Consider the following 21,745-nt stretch of genomic DNA (forward strand, 5'->3'; position numbering starts at 1 on the left):
ATGTCTGTAACGTCTATAATGTCTGCAACAAAACTGCTAACATCTTTTCATTTCTCCTTGTCTATCCTTCCCTCCACACTCTGATGGCTTTCACCAGAAAACACACTCTGACAACCAGAACCACCATTATCCACACACACACACAAACTGAGTGAAACCACGGATTGGGTTTAGGAGTTGAGAACCTTCAAGGCCAAGCTACTTTGTTTTCTATGGACGCTGCCTGACTGGATGATTTATTTAATAATTCTAAACAGAGAGTTTCTGTTATCATCTGCCGGTCGAAAAGGGCACTTATCAAATTAAGATAAATATTTGAAATAAACTAAGAATATTCTTCCTTAGAGGCCAGAAAATAAATATAGTGGTTATTCAGGACATACTGAAAAGGAGGTGAAGGAGGAGGCGGAAGAGGGGTGTTGAAGAGGAGGAGGAAGATGAGGAGGAGGGGTGGAGGCTTTCTCTTTAGGGCTGTTTAAGATTGGCTTAGAGTTCAAATGGGTGGATTTAACTGACAATAAACTGGGATCCCTATACACAGGAAGACTCACACACACACACACACACACACACACAGACACACAGAGGAAGGGGCCCTGTTCCACTTACTCGAGGAAGCTGGTGATGTAGTCCTTGCTGCACGCCGACCAGGAGAAGGGGTTGGTGTTGGCAGTGATATGGGCCGCCATAAGCTTGGCTGTTTCGTGACCTTTAGTCCCACATGAGTTCCCGATTCCATCATGGTTCATCCCGAAACTATAGATACAATGGAAGACGGAGAGGAGGGCGGGTCAAACCCAGGTTAAGCTAGGGAATGGGAGGGACACCCTGACCTGAGGGCCTCTTTTACCCAAACTGGCATGGCTCCACATATAAAGAGAGGCTGTTGGTGTCAAAGAGAGAACTAGCCAATCACCGTAACCGCTTGATGCGCATGGCTCAGTCAGTCAGACAGTCAGTCAGTGTCTTGATTGGGGTTTGGCAACCTCCCAACCGACTCTGTGAATGAATCTCCACCTCCCTCTAACTCATTTGTTCTATAGCTCTGGCTCAGCATATCCCCTAGGCGGGGTTGGAAGAGAGGTAAAGAGGGTTCCAGATTCTTAGAGAGGACTTCCTGGCCCTGGCTCTGTAACAGCTGGTGTAGAAGGGCTCTGAGTTCAAAGGTCGGGCTCTGTCTGGAGCGCTGGAGGAACCAGAGAGTCTTAATCATCACCCTGTTGCTGTCCGTCAGCCTATCTATCAATCAGCAACTACAGGTCTGAACTGGACAGGCTCTTCCAGCAGAACTGCCTGCATCTACACACTGAGAAAGACGGACCAGGCCCGACTCTCTATGTTCTCAATTAGAAAGGGGGGTGGGGCAAGAGCAGAGAGAAGGAGATGGAGAGTGATATAGAGGTTTAGCCCTGTATAATCTACCTACCTCCTGAACACAAGCCCCCCCCCCTTCTCTCCCTCCCAAGGTCTCCCTGTCTCGATTCAATTCAAATTACTTTATTACTTCTCTCTCTCTCCCATGTTCTCTGTCTCTGTCTGTGGCTGATCTGAGCATCTATTTTTTCTAGTCTGAACCTGCTGCTTTCTGCTGACCAACTATGCATGGGCAATAGACAGGGCAATAGGCTGGCTGCATATAAATCATTAGACATTTTCCTTCCCCCAAAAACGTTATCTGTCTGAATATCACAACGAAAGAAAAGCTTGTGTTACGGCAGGAAGCCTGAGCTTACCTTTCCCGGCCGTCCAAAAGCACAAATCAGTTGTAATGTATATAACAACCCTGACCACATCACGCGGCCACAGACTGTTTTTCTAAGGCTGCCATTTATGACATCTTACCCTCCTCTGGAAATAAATCAGCCGGCCTGAGAGCATGGCGCAGCGATTTATTCCAATACATCTTCTCCTCGCAGAGACTATTTTTACAATTGCCCCCTAGCAGAAGCTGACACGATACATTACAAAGGAAATGGCCATCTCTGTAAACCAATAGACCAATACATCATCACTATTTATCCTGATATTTTGCAGGTGTGTAGACTACCATTAGAATGAGCAGACGTGTGGAGCTACAGTTCAGGACGTCTTTGGGGGCAGGGGGGAGCCAGCTCTGGCAACCTAAACTAAGCCAAAACTCAGCTGCTTCTTTAGGAATAGTTGAGCCACTCATAATAGTTGAGCCACTCTCTATGTAGAAATACACAGGATTTAAAACTGGAGCCAGTTTCCTAGAGCAGGAAAATAATCCTGCAGCAACAAGATGTGAATTATCATGTGGATTAGAATGGAAATGTTTGTAGGGGCTGATTTTCATTATCCAAGGGAACATCAAGGTGGATGTTGCAAAATAAAAGTTACAGATGATTTGAAGCCTTTTACTGCCTCTATATGAAATGCATTGCAGAAGAATTCTCCAGGCATTAGGTGGTTCAAATGAAGATCTTCAATCTATACAGTATATGTGCTATTATAATACTATGGTCTAATTTAAATGTGGAAACTATTTGGCAGCTGACTGAACATTCTTTTTGTAACCCTGTCCCCATGTTACAACCTTGATTTCGAGAGGATAAAGGAAGACTGTGCATAAATATGAGTGAACTTACTTGTGGCCAATCTCATGAGCGATGGTGAAAGCAGAACCAAGGCCGATGTCTTCATTGATGCTGCAGCTCCTTTCTGGCTCACACATTCCAGCTACCGATGCTAGGCCTGGACACACACACACACACACACACACAGACACACACACAGGCAAACAAACAGGTCAAGGTATAACATTGTCAAGAGTCACGGTCATAAAAGCTGGATTCCTCAGTTTTTACCGCCCTAGTGTTGAAGTCCCAAATGGCAACCTATTTTCTACATAGTGCACTACTTTGGACAAGGGCCCCCAAAGGAAATAGCATGCCTTTTGGGATTCAAATTAAAGCCTTTGAGATGTTACTTCTTTTCTCTTTAGGCTATGATCTAATCTAATGCACTACATAGGCAATAGGGCACTAGTCTAATCTAGTGCACTACATATACAATAGGGCACTGGTCTAAACTAGTGCACTACATATACAATAGGGCACTGGTCTAAACTAGTGCACTACATATACAATAGGGCACTAGTCTAAATTGTGCACTACATATACAATAGGGCACTAGTCTAATTTAGTGCACTACATAGGCAATAGGGCACTAGTCTAAACTAGTAGACTACATATACAATAGGGCACTGGTCTAAACTAGTGCACTACATATACAATAGGGCACTGGTCTAAACTAGTGCACTACATATACAATAGGGCACTGGTCTAAACTAGTGCACTACATAGGCAATAGGGCACTGGTCTAAACTAGTAGACTACATATACAATAGGGCACTAGTCTAAACTAGTAGACTACATATACAATAGGGCACTAGTCTAAACTAGTGCACTACATATACAATAGGGCACTGGTCTAAACTAGTAGACTACATATACAATAGGGTGAGAGTTCTGGCCCTGGTGCTCATGCAGGACTCACCAGAGAGACCTGACTTTAGCATCAACTGGCTAGACATGAACTTTTTTCAACCTAAAGTCAGAGCTGGAAAATGTCTAGACACAAGCCTGGATTTATACATTTCACTCCAAATAACAAGGGACCACCTAGTAATGCAAGCCAAAGAAGGGAATTTAAGAAAACATTTTCCTTCCCCCCCTCTGTGCACCCCACCCTGAAAAATATAGACGTTTTCACCATTTCTGAGGAGTTCCAAAAAGAAAGAGAAGAGAATATGCATATCCTGGATGTTTTAGAAAGGTCTTTTGGAAGAGAGAAGCAAAAGCATGAAAGAAGCTAAGTAAAGCAATAAAACTGCTTGTGGGCGTGTGTGTGTTTGAGTGTGTGCGTGTATGCGTGTGTATGTATTTATGTGTGTGTATGTGTGCCTGCATGTGTGTGTGTGTGTGTGTGTGTGTAGAGCTTTTCCACAATCCAGGTGTCTGTCCTTCCCCCAGAGGGTCAGAGGTCATATAGGAAAACAAGAGAAGACCATTCCTCCCAGATTCCATCTACAGCCCACTGGGAAGGGTTTCACATGACACTCTCAAGTGTATTATCTCTGCCCCAGATTACCCAGGGACCCGAGGGGCAAAGAGCTGACCTGTAGCATGACCCCTGATAGCAGAGAGATGGGGGAGGACAGGAATGGGGGGGAGGTTCTGAGAGGGTGAGAAAAAAGGAGGAAAAGGGAATTGAAGGAAAGGGAGAGGATGAAGAGGAGAGATGTCAAGGGAACGAGGAAGCCAAGCAGATGCTGGTGCAATTAAAATCGCACGGGAATGTGGCGAATGCGGTCAATCTGTCAAAGCGTCCCCGGAGTCCCCATATTAGCAGCAAGATATACTGTGGTGCTGCAGGGTCTCTGGCCCTCCCCAACCGCAGGGTCCCCGCACCTCCTCCACCAATGCCCTCCCTCCAGAGGGAAAAGTAAGTGAACTGTGTGGCTTCAAGAAACAGAATAAATGGGCCAATGGACATATTTTAAATATAAAATCTCTCCTCTCTGAGAGCATGTACTCACTCTCTCAATACATCCCTTTATCTTAACAGGTCTCTCTTTCTGTCTCTCTTAGCGTATCTGTCCCTTCATCTCCAACCCCACCCCTCTCGCTCTCTTGCCCCCCCCCCCCCCCCCCCCCACGCACCTTGCCTCTCTGGGCTTAGTAAGTTTAGGTTTTTAAATTAGCCGCAGCTCCCGTCACACTGACACAACATGCCAAACTCGCACTCCTGGGGAACAGAAAACCAGTGTGTCCTTAAACTGCCATACCAGGAGGGAAAAGTGTGCCATGTGAAAATATAAATATCCCCATTATTTCAGCTATTTCAGTAAGAGGACACAGTCAAGTGCTCTTGGAGGTTACCACGCCTGTACCCTGGCCGGCACTTAACCCACAGAAATGGAGAGAGGGCTTTACTTGGATGCAACCCCTTCAGCATGGTTATTGCTATTTAGGGCTTCTGCGATTTCTACCAAGTTACAACTAAAAGCGAGACCATCAATGGGATAACCCCATCTGTGTACCGGCCCTGCAGACGATAGTACAGCCAGGCTTGTGTCCGTCCTGTTACCTGGTCAGATTGCGACACATTAAACTCGCCCTTGGGCAACAATGGTGATGAGGGGCTGGTTATGACGACAGACACGTAACAAATACAGCGCAGTTTCCAAAAAGGTTGGGACACTGTATAAAATGTAAAGAAAAACAGAATGCAATGATGTTCAAATAATTTATCCCTATATTAAATTGAAAATAGTAGAAAGACAACAAACGTTTATGGTTTTTTGAAAAAGTCATGCCAATTTTGAATTTGATGCCAGGGACATTTTTACCACTGTGTAACATCACCACTTCTTTTAACATTACTCTGTAAGCATTTGGGAACTGAGGAGACTAAGTGCTGTAGTTTTGAAAGTGAAATGTATTCACATTCTTGCTTCATATCAGATTTCAGCTGTTCAACAATTCATGGTCTCCTTTGTCATATTTTTCAGTTCATAATGCGCCAAATGTTTTCAATGGGGGACAGGTCTGCACTGCAGACAAGCCAGTTTTGCACCTGGACTCTTTTACTATGGAGCCATGCTGTTGTAATACTTGCAGAATGTGGTTTGGCATTGTCATGCTGAAATAAAAAAGTATTTCCCTGAAAACTACGTTGTCTGGATGGCAGCATATGTTGCTCCAGAAACAGTATATATTGATCAGCATTAATGGTGCCTTCACAGATGCCATGTGCACTAATGCACCCACATATCATCACGGATGCTGGCTTATGAACTGTGTGCTGATAAGAAACCTGATAGTCCCTCTCCTCATGAGCCGATGATTCTCAAAAATAATTTCAAATTATGCACTGAGGACTTCGCATCAGTCCATCTGAAATGAGCTCAGGCACAGAGAAGGCGGTGGTTCTGGATCTCGTTTATGTATGGTTTCTTCTTTGCATGGTAGAGATTTAACTTGCATTTGTGGATGCAGCAACATACTGTGTTCATAGACAATGGTTGAGACCATGCAGTGATTTCCACTACAGAATCGTGTCTGTTTTTAATGCTGTGTCACCTGAGGGCCCGAAGATCACGGCCATCCAATATTGGTTTTGGGCCTTGTCCCTTGCATACAGAGATTTCTCCAGATTCTCTGAATCTTTTAATGATATTACGTACTGTAGATGATACGATCCCTGATCTCTTTCACAGAATGGCGCAGTCTTTCACAGAATGGTGAATCCCTCCCCATCCTCACAGACCCATTCTCTCTGGAATGAACTTTTATTATCCAATTATGTTACTAACTTGTTGCCAGTTTACCTAATTAGTTGTGTGATTTTCCACCAGATTTAGTATTTAAGCATTTCACAACTTTTCCAGTTTTTTGTTCCCTCTGTCACAACTTTTTTTAAATGTATTGCTGGCATCAAATTCCAAGTATATATTTTTCAAGAAACAATAAAATATCTCAGTTCAATATGTCATCTTTGTATACTTTTCTATTGAATATAGGATTTAAATGATTTGCACATCATTGCATTCTGTTTTTATTTACGCTGGGTCACAATGTTTGGGAACCGTTGTTAATGTGTCTTCAGACAGGCAAGTCTTGTCACAGGGTTTAAATTAAGGTAGTTGATAAAAACGAGCCACTTGCAAAAATCGCTCATTAAAATTTAAGTTTTGCTACCTATTATTTGGTATTTTATTCGAGCTGACCTGGTAGCAGCGTAGGCGATGGTGTAATTAAAAACTGTGCCAGGCAACCCAGAGGTGTACAAAGACTATCCAAGGGGTGTGGGACAGATAGCAGCAACACTCACCTAGAGTCCCACAGGGCTTGTTCTTGTAAGTGCAGATGTCGTACCTGAGAGAGAAAAAAGAAGAAGAAGAGGAACGTGAATCTTCTGTCAGGCTCTCTCTGTATTTTACCCCTGTTCTATTTTATTCAGTATTATTTCATTCTATTCTTTTTCAAGCCCCTCTGATGTCAGAACTGGGCATTTATTGCATCAACCTGCAGTGTTTGGCCGTAATTGTTAGATCGCAATAAGGCTTTGAACGCATTAGTGAAATCACAAAGGTGTCTCTAAATGTCAACTAGCTAACACAAACAGGCAGGCAGACAGGAAGAGAGACAGACAGAGAGACAGATAGACAGGCAGACAGGCAGGCAGGAAGCAACACAAGTCCAATTTTAATGTCTGTTTTCTAGCCTGTCCCTCTGTCTTTCCATCTGTCTGTATACAGTGCCTTCTGAAAGTATTCAGACCAATTCACTTTCCCCCCATTGTGTGACATTCCAAATTCAGCTCAGATGCATCCTGTGTCCTTTAATCATCCTTAAGATCTCTCTAGAACTTGATTGGTGTCCGTTTGTGGTAAATTCAATTGATTGGACATGATTTTGAAAGACACACACCTGTTTATATAAGGTCCCACACTTCACATTGCCTGTCAGACCAAAAACCAAGCTATGAAGTACAAGGAACTCTCCGTAGACCCCAGAGATAGAATTGTGTAGTCATAGATCTAATGGAAGATCATAAGAAAATTGCTAACGCAAGTTCCCAGGAGCACAGTTGGCTCCATCAATGTGAAATGGAAGAAGTTTGGATCAACCAAGACTCTTCCTAGAGCTGGCCGTCCGGCCAAACTAAGTAACCGTGCATGATGGGCCTTGGTCAGGGAGTTGATCATGAACCCAATGGCCACTCTAAAAGAGCATCAGAGTTTCTCTGCAGAGAACCTGCCAGAAGGACAACCATATCTGCAGCAGGCAGGCATTTAAGGCTAAACAGAAGACACTCCTAAGTAAAAGGCATATGACATACCTCAATTAAAATTCTAATTTTACAAAGCCTTTTTATTTCAGCACTTATACTAAAGGAATCTGACAACATGAGAAAAAAGATTCTCTGGTCTTATGAGGCCATATTATGCCTGAATGCCAAGCGCCAAATCTGGTGAAAATAAGGTACTGCTCATCAACTGGCTAATACAGTGAAAAATGGGGGAGGGAGCATCATGCAATGGGCATGCTTCTCAGCAGAAAGGACTGGTTAGGATTGAAGGAAGGATGAACAGAGCAAAATGCAGAGAGGTACTTGAAGACAACACAGAAAATAGAGAGTGCAAAGGATCCTTGACTAGGGACAAGATTCATCTTTTAGAACAACGACAATCCAAAGTACACAGCCAAGACAGTAATGGAGTGGCTTCAGGACAAGTCTGTGAATGTTCTTGAGTGGCCCAGACAAAGCCTAGACTTGAACCCCAGTTGAAAATCTGTGGGGATATATGGAGATCCCAGTTCACTGTTGCTCCTGATACAATCTGACAGAGCTTGAGAGGATATACAAGGAAGAATGGGAAAAACTGCCCAAATCCAGGTGCAAAGCTGGTACAGGCATACCCAAGAATGTTTAAAGCTATGATTGCTGTCAAAAGTTCTTCTACAAAGTACTAAATAAAGGATCTGAATATTTATATACATGATATTTTTCTGTTTTCTTTTTTCAATAAACTGGCACAAATATCTAAAAACCTGTTTTCACTCTGTCACAATGGATGTTAGCATAGCCAGTTCAGACAGGAAACCCAAGCAGCGAACATATCAGCTGACACCAGGGATCGCTCTGATCACCATATCAGATTTTATACTGACTAATTAACCGTCAGGTTACTCACTCAGTTCTGATTTGCGTTGGTCTCGCTAGCATGCAGGTGCATACCTAGCTCATTGCCTATGGGGATTGCTATTAATTATATTTTGGTGTAGATATTGTTATTAGTAGTATTGTATACACAATCATGTGAAGGTAGTGAGTTACAAGTGACTAGTCAAAGTGTTGTGGTGCATGTCTCAAATAAATGGTTTAACGAATACGTGGCATTTTATGTCTGAAGTAGATAAATGGCAAAACAAATCTTGAAGTGTATTAGGTCTATAGCTAAATGTAGAGAAAGTCAAGAAGTCTGAATACATTCAGAAGGACTGTTTATCAGTCTGTGTCTGTGTTTGACTATCTGTCCATCTGTCTGGCTGTAATATGCCTGCCTCCCTGCATATAACTATCTATCAGTCCGTCTGTCTGTCTGCCTGTCTAATACAATACTAATCCAGCGCAAGGACAAATGTTCAATACAGTCATCCTCAATGCTTTACAGAACACATCATGCATTTATAATGACTGATGCAATCATTCCTAAAGCATTTAATCTATTAAAAAACCAAGGACACTGCAAATTACATTTGGTTTTGCCTCCCTCCCTCTTTCTGTCATTCCTCTGCCCCCCCACCCGGGTGGATGGGCTCCAAGCCCATGAGGTACAGTCTGCGGGATGGGACCCCACCTCATTTAGAACACGTGTTTATTTTGATTTACTTCCTTTAATTTCCCCACCGGGTTTCTCCAACACAGGCAACGGTCCAAACGAGACGGCGCATCATCAACACCATCCAGCCCAGCGCCTAATAAAGCAACACCAGCCCGAGAGGGAGAGGTCACGCCATATAGCACTCTGCCTACAGGGAGGACATGACTAGACCCGGACCGTACATAACCTCACAGATAATGAGTGTAATTACTCTGTCTGAGGAGAGTGTCTCCTCTCCTCACAACAGGTCCACGAAAGAGAGAAAGAGAGGAGAAAGAGGGAGAGAGAAAGGGAGGGACAGAAGGAGTAGAGAGGGGAGAGTAGATGGAGACATACAGACAGGCGGGCGAGTGAGCGAAGGGGAATTCGCTCGGCCTCGAAGGACAAGTCATCCAAACAGCCTCCGTTCCACTTCTAGGAGAACGTCTCCTCCCTATGTTCCCGACTGACCACAGCACAACCACAGGAGACCGACCGTGTCCAACCGCATCCCTGGTCTACGACGGCCTCCGTGACATCATGGTCGCGGTAACCTCAGGATGCTCTCTGTGAGTTGAACCACCCCCACATGGCACGCTTCAAAGCTGATTTCATTTGATGTTAATTTAACCTTTATTTTAAGAGCATATTCTTATTTACGATGACGGCCTGGCAGAAGTTGAGTTTAGGAGTACAAGACACAATTCATACGGCGTTATCAGATGACATCTGTGTACACTTCAAGACTGACACGCCACTGAGAGTCTCTAGGAGAATACCAAGATAGATAGGTGTTAGAGAGTTACCCCCAGTCCGGATCACAGAGCTAGGGATACAGAAGTAATGTGTTTAACTGCCAGGTCTGGGGCTTCCCTCATCAAACTTCCTCATGAAAACCCTTTCTCAACCAGCTATCTTTTCCAGGGTATCTTCAGCCTGAAATGTAACGGCCACACGTACAAAGAAAACTTGTGATTTGCTGACGTAAACAGGCTTAACAGGCCTGTGCTTCTCCTATTTTGGTGGATTCCACCAGGGAATGGGGGAATGTTCTAGCAGACCTAGTGGTTAATGACAGCTTCCTGGGTCCATCATTATGTATTTCTACTCTATTTAATGTTAGCATCCCTTAGCTCAGCGCCTACACACATCTTGTTGTTCCATTATACTTAGGCCCTACCAACACTGTTTAATTCTGTCTGTATGTCTCTCTCTCTCTCCCTCTCTCTCTCTGTATGCCTGCCTCGGCCTCTTTCTGTCTGTCTGTCTCTTTGTCAATTTGTCTCTTTCGCTCTTTCTGTCTGTCTTTCTGTCTGTCTGTGTCCACCCTTTGTCTCTGTTTCTCTATCCCTCTCCTTTCTGTCTGTCTGTTTCTTTGTCTCCATCTATTTTTTCTCTGTCTCTCTCTCTCTGTCTCTCTCTCTCAGTCTCTCTCTCTCTGTCTCTCCCTCTTATTCAATAATGAGACGTTGTACTGGGTCTATAATACAAACACAAAGTCACTGAACTTTACGGGACTCTGCAAGCAGCCTGCAGCATGTATATACAACACAATGCTTTAGTGAAAGCATAGCAGTTGGTGTTGGTTTAGCATCAGGCAGACGCTGGAAAGCCCTGTAGCAGCAAAAAGCCGAGGTGAGTTAGACGTTGGCAGTACAGACCGTTCCCTATAGCAACGGGAAGGCTGAGGTGATGTTTGGCAGTACAGACCATTCCCTATAGCAACGGGAAGGCTGAGGTGATGTTTGGCAGTACAGACCGTTCCCTATAGCAACGGGAAGGCTGAGGTGATGTTTGGCAGTACAGACCGTTACCTATAGCAACGGGAAGGCTGAGGAGATGTTAGGCAGTACAGACCGTTCCCTATAGCAGCAGGAAAACTGAGGTGATGTTGGGCAGTACAGACTGTTCCCTATAGCAACGGGAAGGCTGAGGTGATGTTTGGCAGTACAGACCGTTCCCTATAGCAATGGGAAGGCTAATGTGATGTTTGGCAGTACAGACCAGCCTTTTGACAATTACCCACACAAGACTACTGACAACACTGGCTCACACATCTGGAACCCCCCCCCCTCCCCCAACGTTCATAAACCTGTTGCTGTGTCAGAATAACAGCAAAACTTCTAAAGCTGCTTCTAAGCCTACCAACTCAGGTTTTCTGTAACATTAAGATTTTCATGTGTTAAACATACAATCTCTATGGTCACTCCTATTTACCAGTCAACAAAGCGTCATCTCTAGAACTAGCACTCTGAAAGGGAACTGGAGGATGTTACCTGACAAACAGCTTAAGTCAATTAGCACGAGTCTATTAGTGAAACGCCTTGCTTGTGCACAGCCAAACGGGCAGAGTCTAAAGCAGGGCTTTAACCCATATCAATCACACCAGTTCAACCCCCTTGCAGACAAAACAAGTGTGGAATACACACGATAGTTGCTAGGCTGTGTGGCCAAAACAACATGGGCAACAATGAAGCGGCATCTAATGACAGTGTTTTTGCTGCAACACGGTTAAAGAGCTCACTTTCCTATTCACAGCAGCTTGGAGAGGTGCTGAAGCTAATAGGTAGAGAACCAATCATAGATAGAAGGGGAGTGGTTGTTTGTTTCAAAGCTACAGGGCAGCAGATAGCCTAGTGGTTAGCATGTTGGTCCTCTTACTGAAAAGCCGCTGGTTCAAACCCCCAATGTGAAAAATATGCTGCCCGTGAGCAAGGCACTTTACCCTAATTGCTCCTGTAAGTTGCTCCGGACTAAAGACAGTCTGTTGAAAGAATTAAAATGTAAATGTCTGCAGTTTTGCCTGTAAAATGCAGATGTAGCACATTGTCAGAAGTTAAAAGAACTGCTAAAGCATTTAAGTCAACATTGAGTAATCTCATCTCGACAAAAGGTTTATTTAGATGACTCATTGGACAATGAGACCCCAATATACAATGAGTCCTTCACGGGACAAAGAGAGTTTATTGTCCAATCAGTCATTTAAATAAACAAGTCCTCTAAATAAATGTTTGGTCAAAATGAGTAACAGTAAATAATTACACACATATGCCATTGGAATAATGACAACAATTGGGGAATGTGTTTGTGTGTGTTAGTGTGTTTGTTTGTTTTTGTGTTTGTGTGTGTGTGTGTGTGTGTGTGTGTAGGAGTATTTACCGTGTAATGAGGACAGCGTTGTCGTGATGAGCCATGCCATTCTCCGGAATGCTGTTTTTGTCTCCTTGGTGACTGAGGATGGACTTCTGCCACTTACAGAAGCTGTCTAGAGATTTGTCGGCGTGGTGATTGATCTCCAGGTTGGGCTGAATAGAATGCACAAAGCATTTTATAACAACCCAGTCCGAAGACAGATCCTAGATCAGTCTGAACCCTGCACTCTGTCAACAAAACAGAGTGAAATCTGCACATATCTAGTGCTGAGTTAAGATTATTGCCACCTGAACGTTCACTTCCATTTCTTATAGACCTCAATGTAGGATTTATGTCTAAAGCAGGGCTGTTCAGCTCCGGTTTTGGTTTCTACCTGCAAGTTAATTACATTTATCTGGTGTCTCAGGTCTGAATTACTCTGTTAAGAAAAGGATGAAAACCAGAAATGCTCCCCCTGGACCAGCATTGAATAAGCCAGGTCTAAAGCTAGGGTTGGGGTATCTTTGTCAAAAGAATCTGTTAAAAACTACACCATGCAAACCTATAAAAGGCATCTCCACCATTTGACAGTATTACAACATACTCGTAAAAAACTCCATATGATATTAATGTTTTCTATCAATATACTGTATCCATATTGCACCTCATATTAGTAAAACATATGGGGATCTGTCATAAAACGGAACTTGAATGAAGACGTATTCATCTCCGCTGGCATCTATCCTGTACAGACAGACACTCAGCATACCGGTCACTCTGTTTCTCCCATCAAACCTACACATTATTTAGATTGAATGTGAAAATCCTCAATGAACTCCCCCTGAGGGAAAACGTCTGAGCTCATCTTCACTAGAGAGGCTTTTATCTGTGGCGGTGGCAGACATGGTAGACGCCCCCGAAACCCCCACCCTACCACCCCCCCCTTACACTCGCTCCGTCTCCTGTACTCTCCCCTCTTCATCACTGTTCTCTCCCCCCCCTCACTACTCTTCCACTGGCTTGGATCATCGCCTTTAAGAAGTAGCCAAATCCTAGTCATTCTGAATAAGCCAGATGTAGAGGAGAAAGCGGGCGTGAAGGAGAGAGTGTCCTCACCTGATCCTCAGTCAGTACGATCAGCCTGGTCACTATAATGTTCACAACGTTTCCTAGGCTGGCATCACGGTAAAGTTTGGCAACCTGACCTCCAGAAAAGAAGAAAAGACACAAAGTCAGACCAGTTGTGTCCAGGTGTTTTCGTCCCATGTGCCGTATACAAAGGGAAAACCTGGAACCACACGTTGAGCACACCAGCTGCCGGTTAATGTCTGCTCTCGCTAAGACAGAACACTCTGTTAGAATGTTAATGAAAGCAAAACTCTATCCGAAGAAAGAAACCCTTCCAATGAGTCTATTGTTCAGGTTCCAGTCCTGCACACTGGCCATTTTCCAATGTCCATAGGCTAAAGCATCATCTCGATGTGTTGCCTCTGCTCTCTTATCTGTACTGACTGGACAAGTGACAGACCTTACTACATTCATCTATCCAGTGAACACTAGAGTACGCCATGTCGGACAGTCAAGATTAACCCTTTTTTTTGGGACTGACCCAAACTGTATACTCAGGACTTTCCTGAGAGGAAAATGCCAACCAAAGCAAAAAGCAGGATTAAACTTACAATATTCATCACAGACAGGATGTAGTGCTCGATGTCTTTGCGTCCGTGGTAGCCGACCATCATCTTGTCAGCTACTACCAGGGTCTCTACGAATCGCTCCGTGCTGACTGATCGCCTCTGTCTGTGGCTGCTGCCGGGCAGGGCGCTGTCGGCCTCAGGCCCTGGTGCGTGAGAGGACGATGGAGGGGCGGGAGAGGACGACGTTGAAGAGATTGGGAAAGAACCACTATGTTGGCAGGGGCTACCGCTTTTTGTGAGGTCTGTGAATGAACAGAGAAAAAATATTATCATTTATAAAGAGAAAAAACATTATCAACTGAAGAAAGTGGACATCATGCGACGAAAAACAACAATCTCAAGTGATTATGCAATGGTTTATCTGATGATCATCTTAATGGGATGTGGTAACTTTAAAAATACAGATTACGCATTCCAGGGAGACTAAACTGCTCTGATGAATTGATAACAAACCATCAGCTGAACATTTATTTAACAAATACCAGCAATAAAAGTCACTAAATGAAAATCAAAAGAAACAATCGGACATAAGTCCTTTCCAGAGGCGCGGTCAGACAGATAAGATAGTTGGATATTGTCAGTCAGACACACGTTGGGGAATCTGGCCCTTTGAACCTTACAGCTGAAGGCTTCCTTCCTTTATGACCCAGATGCTCTGGGGAAGGCTATACCGTAGAACGTGTCCGGGCAAGTCAGCTTCCTGTCGATGACAGCCTTCGCTGCTACTTATAAGACCTTGGCCCAAATACCTACACATCCACCTGGTTCCCCTGCGATGCCTATCCCTTGTCGCAGCTCTGAGGCGATAAAGAGTATATGAGCCTTTTTCTTAAAATCACTTCCACAGGAATTCAGTCGTTCTGGTTGCTGTGGTTCAACAGTGCCTAGTCACAGACTACAAGGTCTTTTTATGATGGGCTCTGGTGTATGGACCTGGCTGAGATGAGGCCAGAACATGCCAGACCCACACCAGCGTGGTCACATCTACCGGAACCTGGGCTTAGAACCAAACCAGCACTTCCTACCGGCCTGCTAAATACAGCAGCTGGTTAACAGTCAGTTACTCAGACCAGAAGGCAGAGGAGGGCATGAGAGGAAGTGAGAGGAGTGCAGAAGGGAGGGTAGGAGATAAAAGTTGAAGAAAAGGAGTTAGAGATTAGGATGTTTCACCAACCTGAAATGCCACAGCTGGGCTGCTGCTGAGGCGAGAGAATAGAAGACTTTTTATAAATAACATGCTGCTGTCCTTCTCCCTGGTCCCACGGGCTGGAAGTTGTGGACGATATATTCTTTAATGGCTCTATTAAATACTGCTCTTCTTCTGTTGTTATAACGCCGTGCTTGTTGAGAAACAAGAATATTGAGAGAGACAGGTTATAAGCAAACAGGGTAAACAACAACCCCCTACATAACTCCTTTTGCTATGAAAAAGAATGTCTAAACATTTGGTCAACACAAATTTTAGGTCATACTAGCTTAAATAGCTGACAGTGAGCTATGTATGCAATTTAAATTAAACGACTTTGACAAATAACCCCTATGATTTCAATTACAGTCATCAGCATATTGACTATACACAATCATGTGTAAAATGACTGGCACCCTCAGACAGGGCTAAATGGCTAATGGTGTGTTCCAGCCTGAGTCACTTAACATTACAGACTGCACATAAAGCATCTAATTCACAGCTCGGCTCTGCTCTGCGATTTGCACTGCAGTCAGATGTAAAAACACACCACACTCCGAAGCAATTTGATAAATAATGTTATAACAAGCGATTACACCTAGAACAACGCTGTAATTACTGGGACTGGAACCAAAGTACACAGCTCTCTGCCCTTGAACACCCCCTTTTGTAACATAAATTCAAAAAGTACTTCAGAATGTGTTTATAAAAAACATTGGCATGCTGCTCCAATCTGTAAAAAACACACAATGAAGCCAATTAACCAAATAAGACATCCTGGCACACGTCAACAGAAACCCATATTTGATAAAAGCAGAGTGTGATGTCAAGATATGAAGTATGTCTGGCAACTTACGAGATTAAACTACAGATACTTTCCAGTTTTGTCCATTTTTGGTCCTATTAAAACGGTCTGAGGCAAAACAGACCTAATACTAATTCAATTTATGATGCTGGAGCTGTGAGATTGCCAGTACGTTTGTCCGCCACAACGGTAATACATGTTTTTCTTCACATGATTGCAATTGGCACAAAGGAACAGGGCTTTCTCCTTGTTCTGAGACCTTTCAAAATAAAAGAGTTTTCCCAAATGCTGATCAGTCGGTCAGTCTGTGATCAAAAGCTTGAGGACCAATACACTGGCTGAGATAAACGTTTCTGTTAATTCACACAGAAAGCCACACATTCATTTCTTTATTTTTTGACTGGAGAACTCAAGCTCAGCTATATATCCCCAAGTGTAGCCCCTAACCTCCTAACAATGAGCTGACACTATCAGATGAGTCCCTGATTAGGGCTGTTTGTAGCTACTACTGAATACCTACACACTTACCACCACTTCTGACTCACAATACATGCCTAGGGGTTGGTTCAAGACTAAGGGGTCATTTTGAACTGGGCATTAGTTTATCTCAGGAAACTGAAACCTGAGTTTGAGGCATGCCTGAAACGACAGTTGGCGCTGTCTGTTTAGTAAGCAAACAGTGATATCCCTGAATGCTTATCTTTCAGTCTACTGAGAACAATAGGTGTTGGGTTCTCTAAGGTTAGCTGGGTAAGACAGGTGTTGGGTTCTCTATGGTTAGCTGGGTAAGACAGATGTTGGGTTCTCTATGGTTAGCTGGGTAAGACAGATGTCGGGTTCTCTAAGGTTAGCTGGGTAAGACAGATGTTGGGTTCTCTAAGGTTAGCTGGGTAGGACAGGTGTTGGGTTCTCTAAGTTTAGCTGGGTAAGACCGGTGTTGGGACCTCTAAGGTTAGCTGACTAGAGTAGGTGATGAGGTGTTTAAGGTTAGCTAAATATATGACAGGTTTTGGGTTCTCTGAGGTTGGCTTAGTAGGGCAGGTGTTTTGTTCTGTAAGGTTAGCTGGATTGCTGACAGCTTGGTTGGCTGGCTGTTTGGTTGGCTTGCTGGCTGGCTGGTTTGCTAGCTGACTGGCACAAAGTCTCTTCATAGTGGGCAGAAAGGCTGGCTAGTTAACTGGTAGGCTGGCTGGTTTGCTGTGAATTTCTTTACTGTCTGACTGGTTGGCTAACATTTTGGCTGACTGGCTGATACTAAAGCTCTGATGAGCCTGGACAGAGCTTTCCCCGTCAGACGTACTCTACTGGGCCCTGTCCTAACAGTGTCCGTGTGCCAAGTGGACGGAGGCCAACATGCTATTTAGCAAACTACACTCTGTCTAATCCTGTGACAGGAGAGCTGAGGGTTTGTCTGAGGTAAGCAGAGCAGAGAGACTGCATAATATTAACTCTCTGTGACACAGACAGCCAGGACACTGCTCAATGGGGGCCTCCTTGTCTTCTCAGAAAACAGGACCTTGAGTACTCAGATCGTACTCTAACCCACTCAAATCCATTCAGACACACTCAAATGGGTCAGAGGAAACCCTGAAGTAGAGCGGGTGCCGGAACGAGAACGATCTGACATTTTCTCCATTCCACTACCCTGCCACATGCAGGTGGTGGGATCCGATCCAACACACACCCTCCCCAGAACCCCATGGTACTTACCAAGCCCTTACAGGTACTGAGCGCTACTCGGGTGGAGCCATACTGATCCTGAAGGTATCCGACATAGTGGCAGTTCTCCACCATATCGTGTCTCCACTCGAGCCCGTCCCTCCCCCAGTACTCCACCGTAAATTGTTTGGACACCAGGAGGGGGTTGAGGGTCAGATTTAAGTGAAAGTGTTTTCCGTATGCTGACAGTCTGTAGAAGAGCTGGAAGCGGGCCGGATCCTGATTGGAGTAGTCGCTCGGCTCTGGGCCGGGGGTGGTGCTCGCCGTGTCGGCGTTCCGTCTCCTGGGCCGATGGTGTTTCACAGTGTAGCTGAGGAAGTCCCCGTTCTCGTCCACCCGCACAGGCACCGTCAGCTGATAGTGCTGCAGATAGGACAGGTACTCGTCTTCAACGGATCAGAACGGTTGGAGGGGTGACGCATCGGAGGACGGGTGCACGAGGTGGAGGAAAGGAGGGAGAGAAGAATGAGCACAGAATGTAAACCTGAGAGCATGGACAGCCTGCCACAGGAAGACATATTTAATACAACGGGGTCTTCCAACAAATGCATGACACAGAGAGGTCGAGACACTATAGACATTAGGTCAGTTTATTCCTATGGTAGAACTCAGAGAGTGACCGGCAGGACAGACACAAATAGCCAGCAGGTTGAGATATGCCGTGGGTTTACCCCTCGGTAACAACATCCGAGCCGGGGGCCACCACGCGTCACACCCACCTACCTCTGACCACAAACACCAACCGTTAAAATGGGAGAAGACAAGATGTGCGAACGAAGCCATGAGGTCAATCCTACCTTGTGAGTTGTGCGAAAGTTTTCGAAATTCCGCGGAAGCCATGACCACCACCACCGGGCTCAAAATCAATATACAGGTCAGCGTCTTCCACAAAATTTCCATCATTCAGAGAAAGATCTGACATGGGGTTGGGGGGAGGAGGGGTAAAGGGGGGTGGTGGTGCTACTGGCAGGCTAGGAACACGCTATCAGCCCGGCGGGCCTGGAACTGTAAGTCCATGGTCTAAGGTCCTCTGTGTGGGAAACGTTTCTCACTGCTTCAGCTTCTCTTCTTGTCTCATCAAGGTCTTATCCACGTCTCATCCAGACAACGTCTCAGAGGAACATCAGACACCTCCTGAGGGCAGGGGACACTTCCAGACCTCACTGGCGTTTCCCTTGGAGCTCATTTCAGCCACTCATGGATAATGTGTTTGTTAGAATCCATCTGTAGATCAGTCAGTCAGTTGAAACCCAGCAGCAGATCTATTGATCTACATCTGTATAGGAAGACTGTCTTGACCAATCCATCTGCATACCTGTGAACACATCATTGAGTAGTTCAATAAGCATACCTATTACAAAACCAAAGAGTCTACAGATTGCAAAATACTACACAAACTTAACTGTTCATCTCCAAATTGCAATTAGCCGTTGAACAAGTTGCCAAATAAAAGCAAAGCATTTTAACCAACAGTAGAAATACATGGAAGGAATACCATGCACTAAGATTCTTGCTAGACCCTGCAGGTCCAGGTGTTTGCCCAGAGTTTATGATGCCATCTTCTCCACAGCTAAGGAGAGGTCAGTTTCTTGGATATTCTACAAAATGTCACAACAACACCACCATAACACATTGATCAAGTACAAAAGCAGCCTGTGCTCTGATGTCCTCAGTCATCACAACATCTGTTTCTATAACAGGTTGTGTCATCCCTCTCCCACTGACTCTCTCTACAGCCAGGAGAAAATCAAAAGCTCAGCCGTTTGTCTCAGCAAGCCCTCATGAATGAGTTTGCGCGCGTGCGTGTTCGTGCGCACTCGCGTCCCAACGCAGAAGTAAAGGTTTAGTAAGGCAATAAAATCAATGAAACTATCAATAAATGTATTAATCTATCAATTGTTCTACTATTCAAAAGACTTATTCTTTAAGAAAGAAATAACGATTGACTCACACAGCTCATAAACTACATTCTCTAACGTTAGAAACCAAGCGACGTTCCAAGTTTGTCTTAGTGAAAACGATAAAAACGTAAATTCCATCAATCACATCTAATCTATTGGAAGTTGCGTAAAAACAATGTGGGTGGGTATCTGTCTCTGGACATAATCCAAAGTGTTGGAAGCAGCGTGTTGCACCTTCTGTAAGGGCTGTAAAATGAACATCTAGACGCACATTTCCAGACAGCACCGCTAAATCTACTTGGCCACTCAGTCTGACCTAGACATTTGGCACCCGGCCCGACTGCATCAGACTACACCGACAGACCGATCATATAAAAACAATTTACTTTTCACTGCTACTTTAAAGTTAATCTAAGAGGGTTTGTAGATCAACGACTACTGGAATACAGCAATATTTCAGCGACCTTCTTATTTTGGTGATAACGAAAATAGTGAAAATGCCGGGATCATTATTGAGCTATTGTATACACTTCAGAGAGACACTATCTCGGTCAAGTGGGTTTGTTTGACTTAGTCAAAAGGCAGACAGACCGTTCTTGCAGATGTGGACGCATTCTAGCAAATGACACTGAGAGTGCAATATAAACTAATAAGTTCTTATTTGCATCCAACCAATATTAAAAGACACACTGTAGTTCATTAAAAGAAATGGAAAAGTGGATGCAAACACAATGCCACATTTAGGCTACTCACCCGGTTCTTTCATAGGAATTCCAAGTGCCGGCTTTACTAAGCAACTTTTTTTACGTTTCATTTATTATACAAATTTGTTCAAATATATCCGAAAGTTGTATGCTATAATGTGAAAAGATACTCATTGCATTTTCTGATATTTTGCAAAGATGGGTTGTCTACATTAAAAGAAAACTGATAATCTGCGGCGGTAGTGCATGAGCGTTCTGTAGTTGTGTGATGGAGTGCTGTTAGACTACAAACATATAGTTACCGTCTTCATCTTCATAGTCGGCGGCAAAGCCCAACGGTGGAGGAGAGAGCAACGTTATAGAGTGCAGACAATAGACTTCGTCAGCACCGAAGTTCCGTAGTAGCCAAATCACTTCTCTCCTCTGTCCATCTCTTCTTGGTTCATGTCATTCTCTTTCTCTTGGACTCTCATGCCGCTACTGCAGCGGCTCTCTTCCACTTGACAGAAAATAGAGAGCAGCTCTATCTAAGATACAAGTGTCTTGAAAATTGTATATCCCCCAATAATATTTTTTACACAAACTACAAAATAAGAATAATGTATAGCCCAACGTCCTCAATAAAATAGCTAGACGTGGTGTGTTTGCTAGATGTTACTTTTGGACAATGCAGGTAGTATTCCGCACAGTAATAACAAAAATAGTCTAAGTCTAGGACAGTGCATGCAACTCAGCAAAGAGTTGAAGTAGCTCCCTTTAATACAGTATACCCGGCCTGGAACCATAGCCAAGTTCCTAGCTGCTTCAAATTGGCAGCTTTTTCAGGCTGGGAGGTTCAGCTGACGTCATTGCAGATGTGCCTATATTCTAACAATCAGCTGTGCGCATGTTCCGCTCTAATATCACGTGTAGGGTGTGGAGGTTTGGGGGGTACAAATAGGGTGCAGAAACATCTCTTCTCCAATGTATTTGCAAGAAGTTTGGCATTAATTCATATTTTGGCTAACTTTGAAATATGTTTTTTTTAGATGAACACACACCAAATTATGTTTTGTGTGAATTATCTTTTCTATAAGATTCATCTATATAGGTCATAAAGTGTGGTTAAATCACTAAGGTTTAAAAGCCTGCCCTAGACTTTGCCCATATGTACAGCAAGCACTCACAACTGCTTTTGAATTAAATATATGGTTGAAATGAAACTTTC

General features: G+C 44.1%; 1 protein-coding gene across 3 annotated transcripts in view; it reads right to left on the reverse strand.

Annotated features, from left to right (window-relative positions):
* adamts6 (ADAM metallopeptidase with thrombospondin type 1 motif, 6) overlaps nt 1-21,295 on the reverse strand; it is a 68,269-nt gene extending 46,974 nt beyond the window's left edge. For 2 of the 3 annotated variants that reach the window (XM_013137015.4, XM_010863774.4), the window contains exons 1-10: nt 20,841-21,295; nt 18,731-19,248; nt 17,925-18,319; nt 15,398-15,563; nt 14,206-14,465; nt 13,643-13,726; nt 12,554-12,699; nt 6,859-6,902; nt 2,610-2,715; nt 610-756 (exon numbers count right to left, since the gene is read on the reverse strand). In XM_013137015.4, coding sequence (XP_012992469.1) covers nt 610-756; nt 2,610-2,715; nt 6,859-6,902; nt 12,554-12,699; nt 13,643-13,726; nt 14,206-14,465; nt 15,398-15,563; nt 17,925-18,319; nt 18,731-18,836 — 1,454 coding nt within the window. In that variant the 5' untranslated portion in view covers nt 18,837-19,248; nt 20,841-21,295. Of the gene's footprint in view, nt 1-609; nt 757-2,609; nt 2,716-6,858; nt 6,903-12,119; nt 12,159-12,553; nt 12,700-13,642; nt 13,727-14,205; nt 14,466-15,397; nt 15,564-17,924; nt 18,320-18,730; nt 19,249-20,840 lie in introns of all 3 variants that reach the window. The other variant, XM_034297112.1, reaches the window with a different exon arrangement.
* Between the last annotated feature and the right edge of the window lie 450 nt (nt 21,296-21,745).

This window comes from Esox lucius, chromosome 14, assembly GCF_011004845.1.
Source record: "Esox lucius isolate fEsoLuc1 chromosome 14, fEsoLuc1.pri, whole genome shotgun sequence".
Classification (NCBI taxonomy): domain Eukaryota; kingdom Metazoa; phylum Chordata; class Actinopteri; order Esociformes; family Esocidae; genus Esox; species Esox lucius.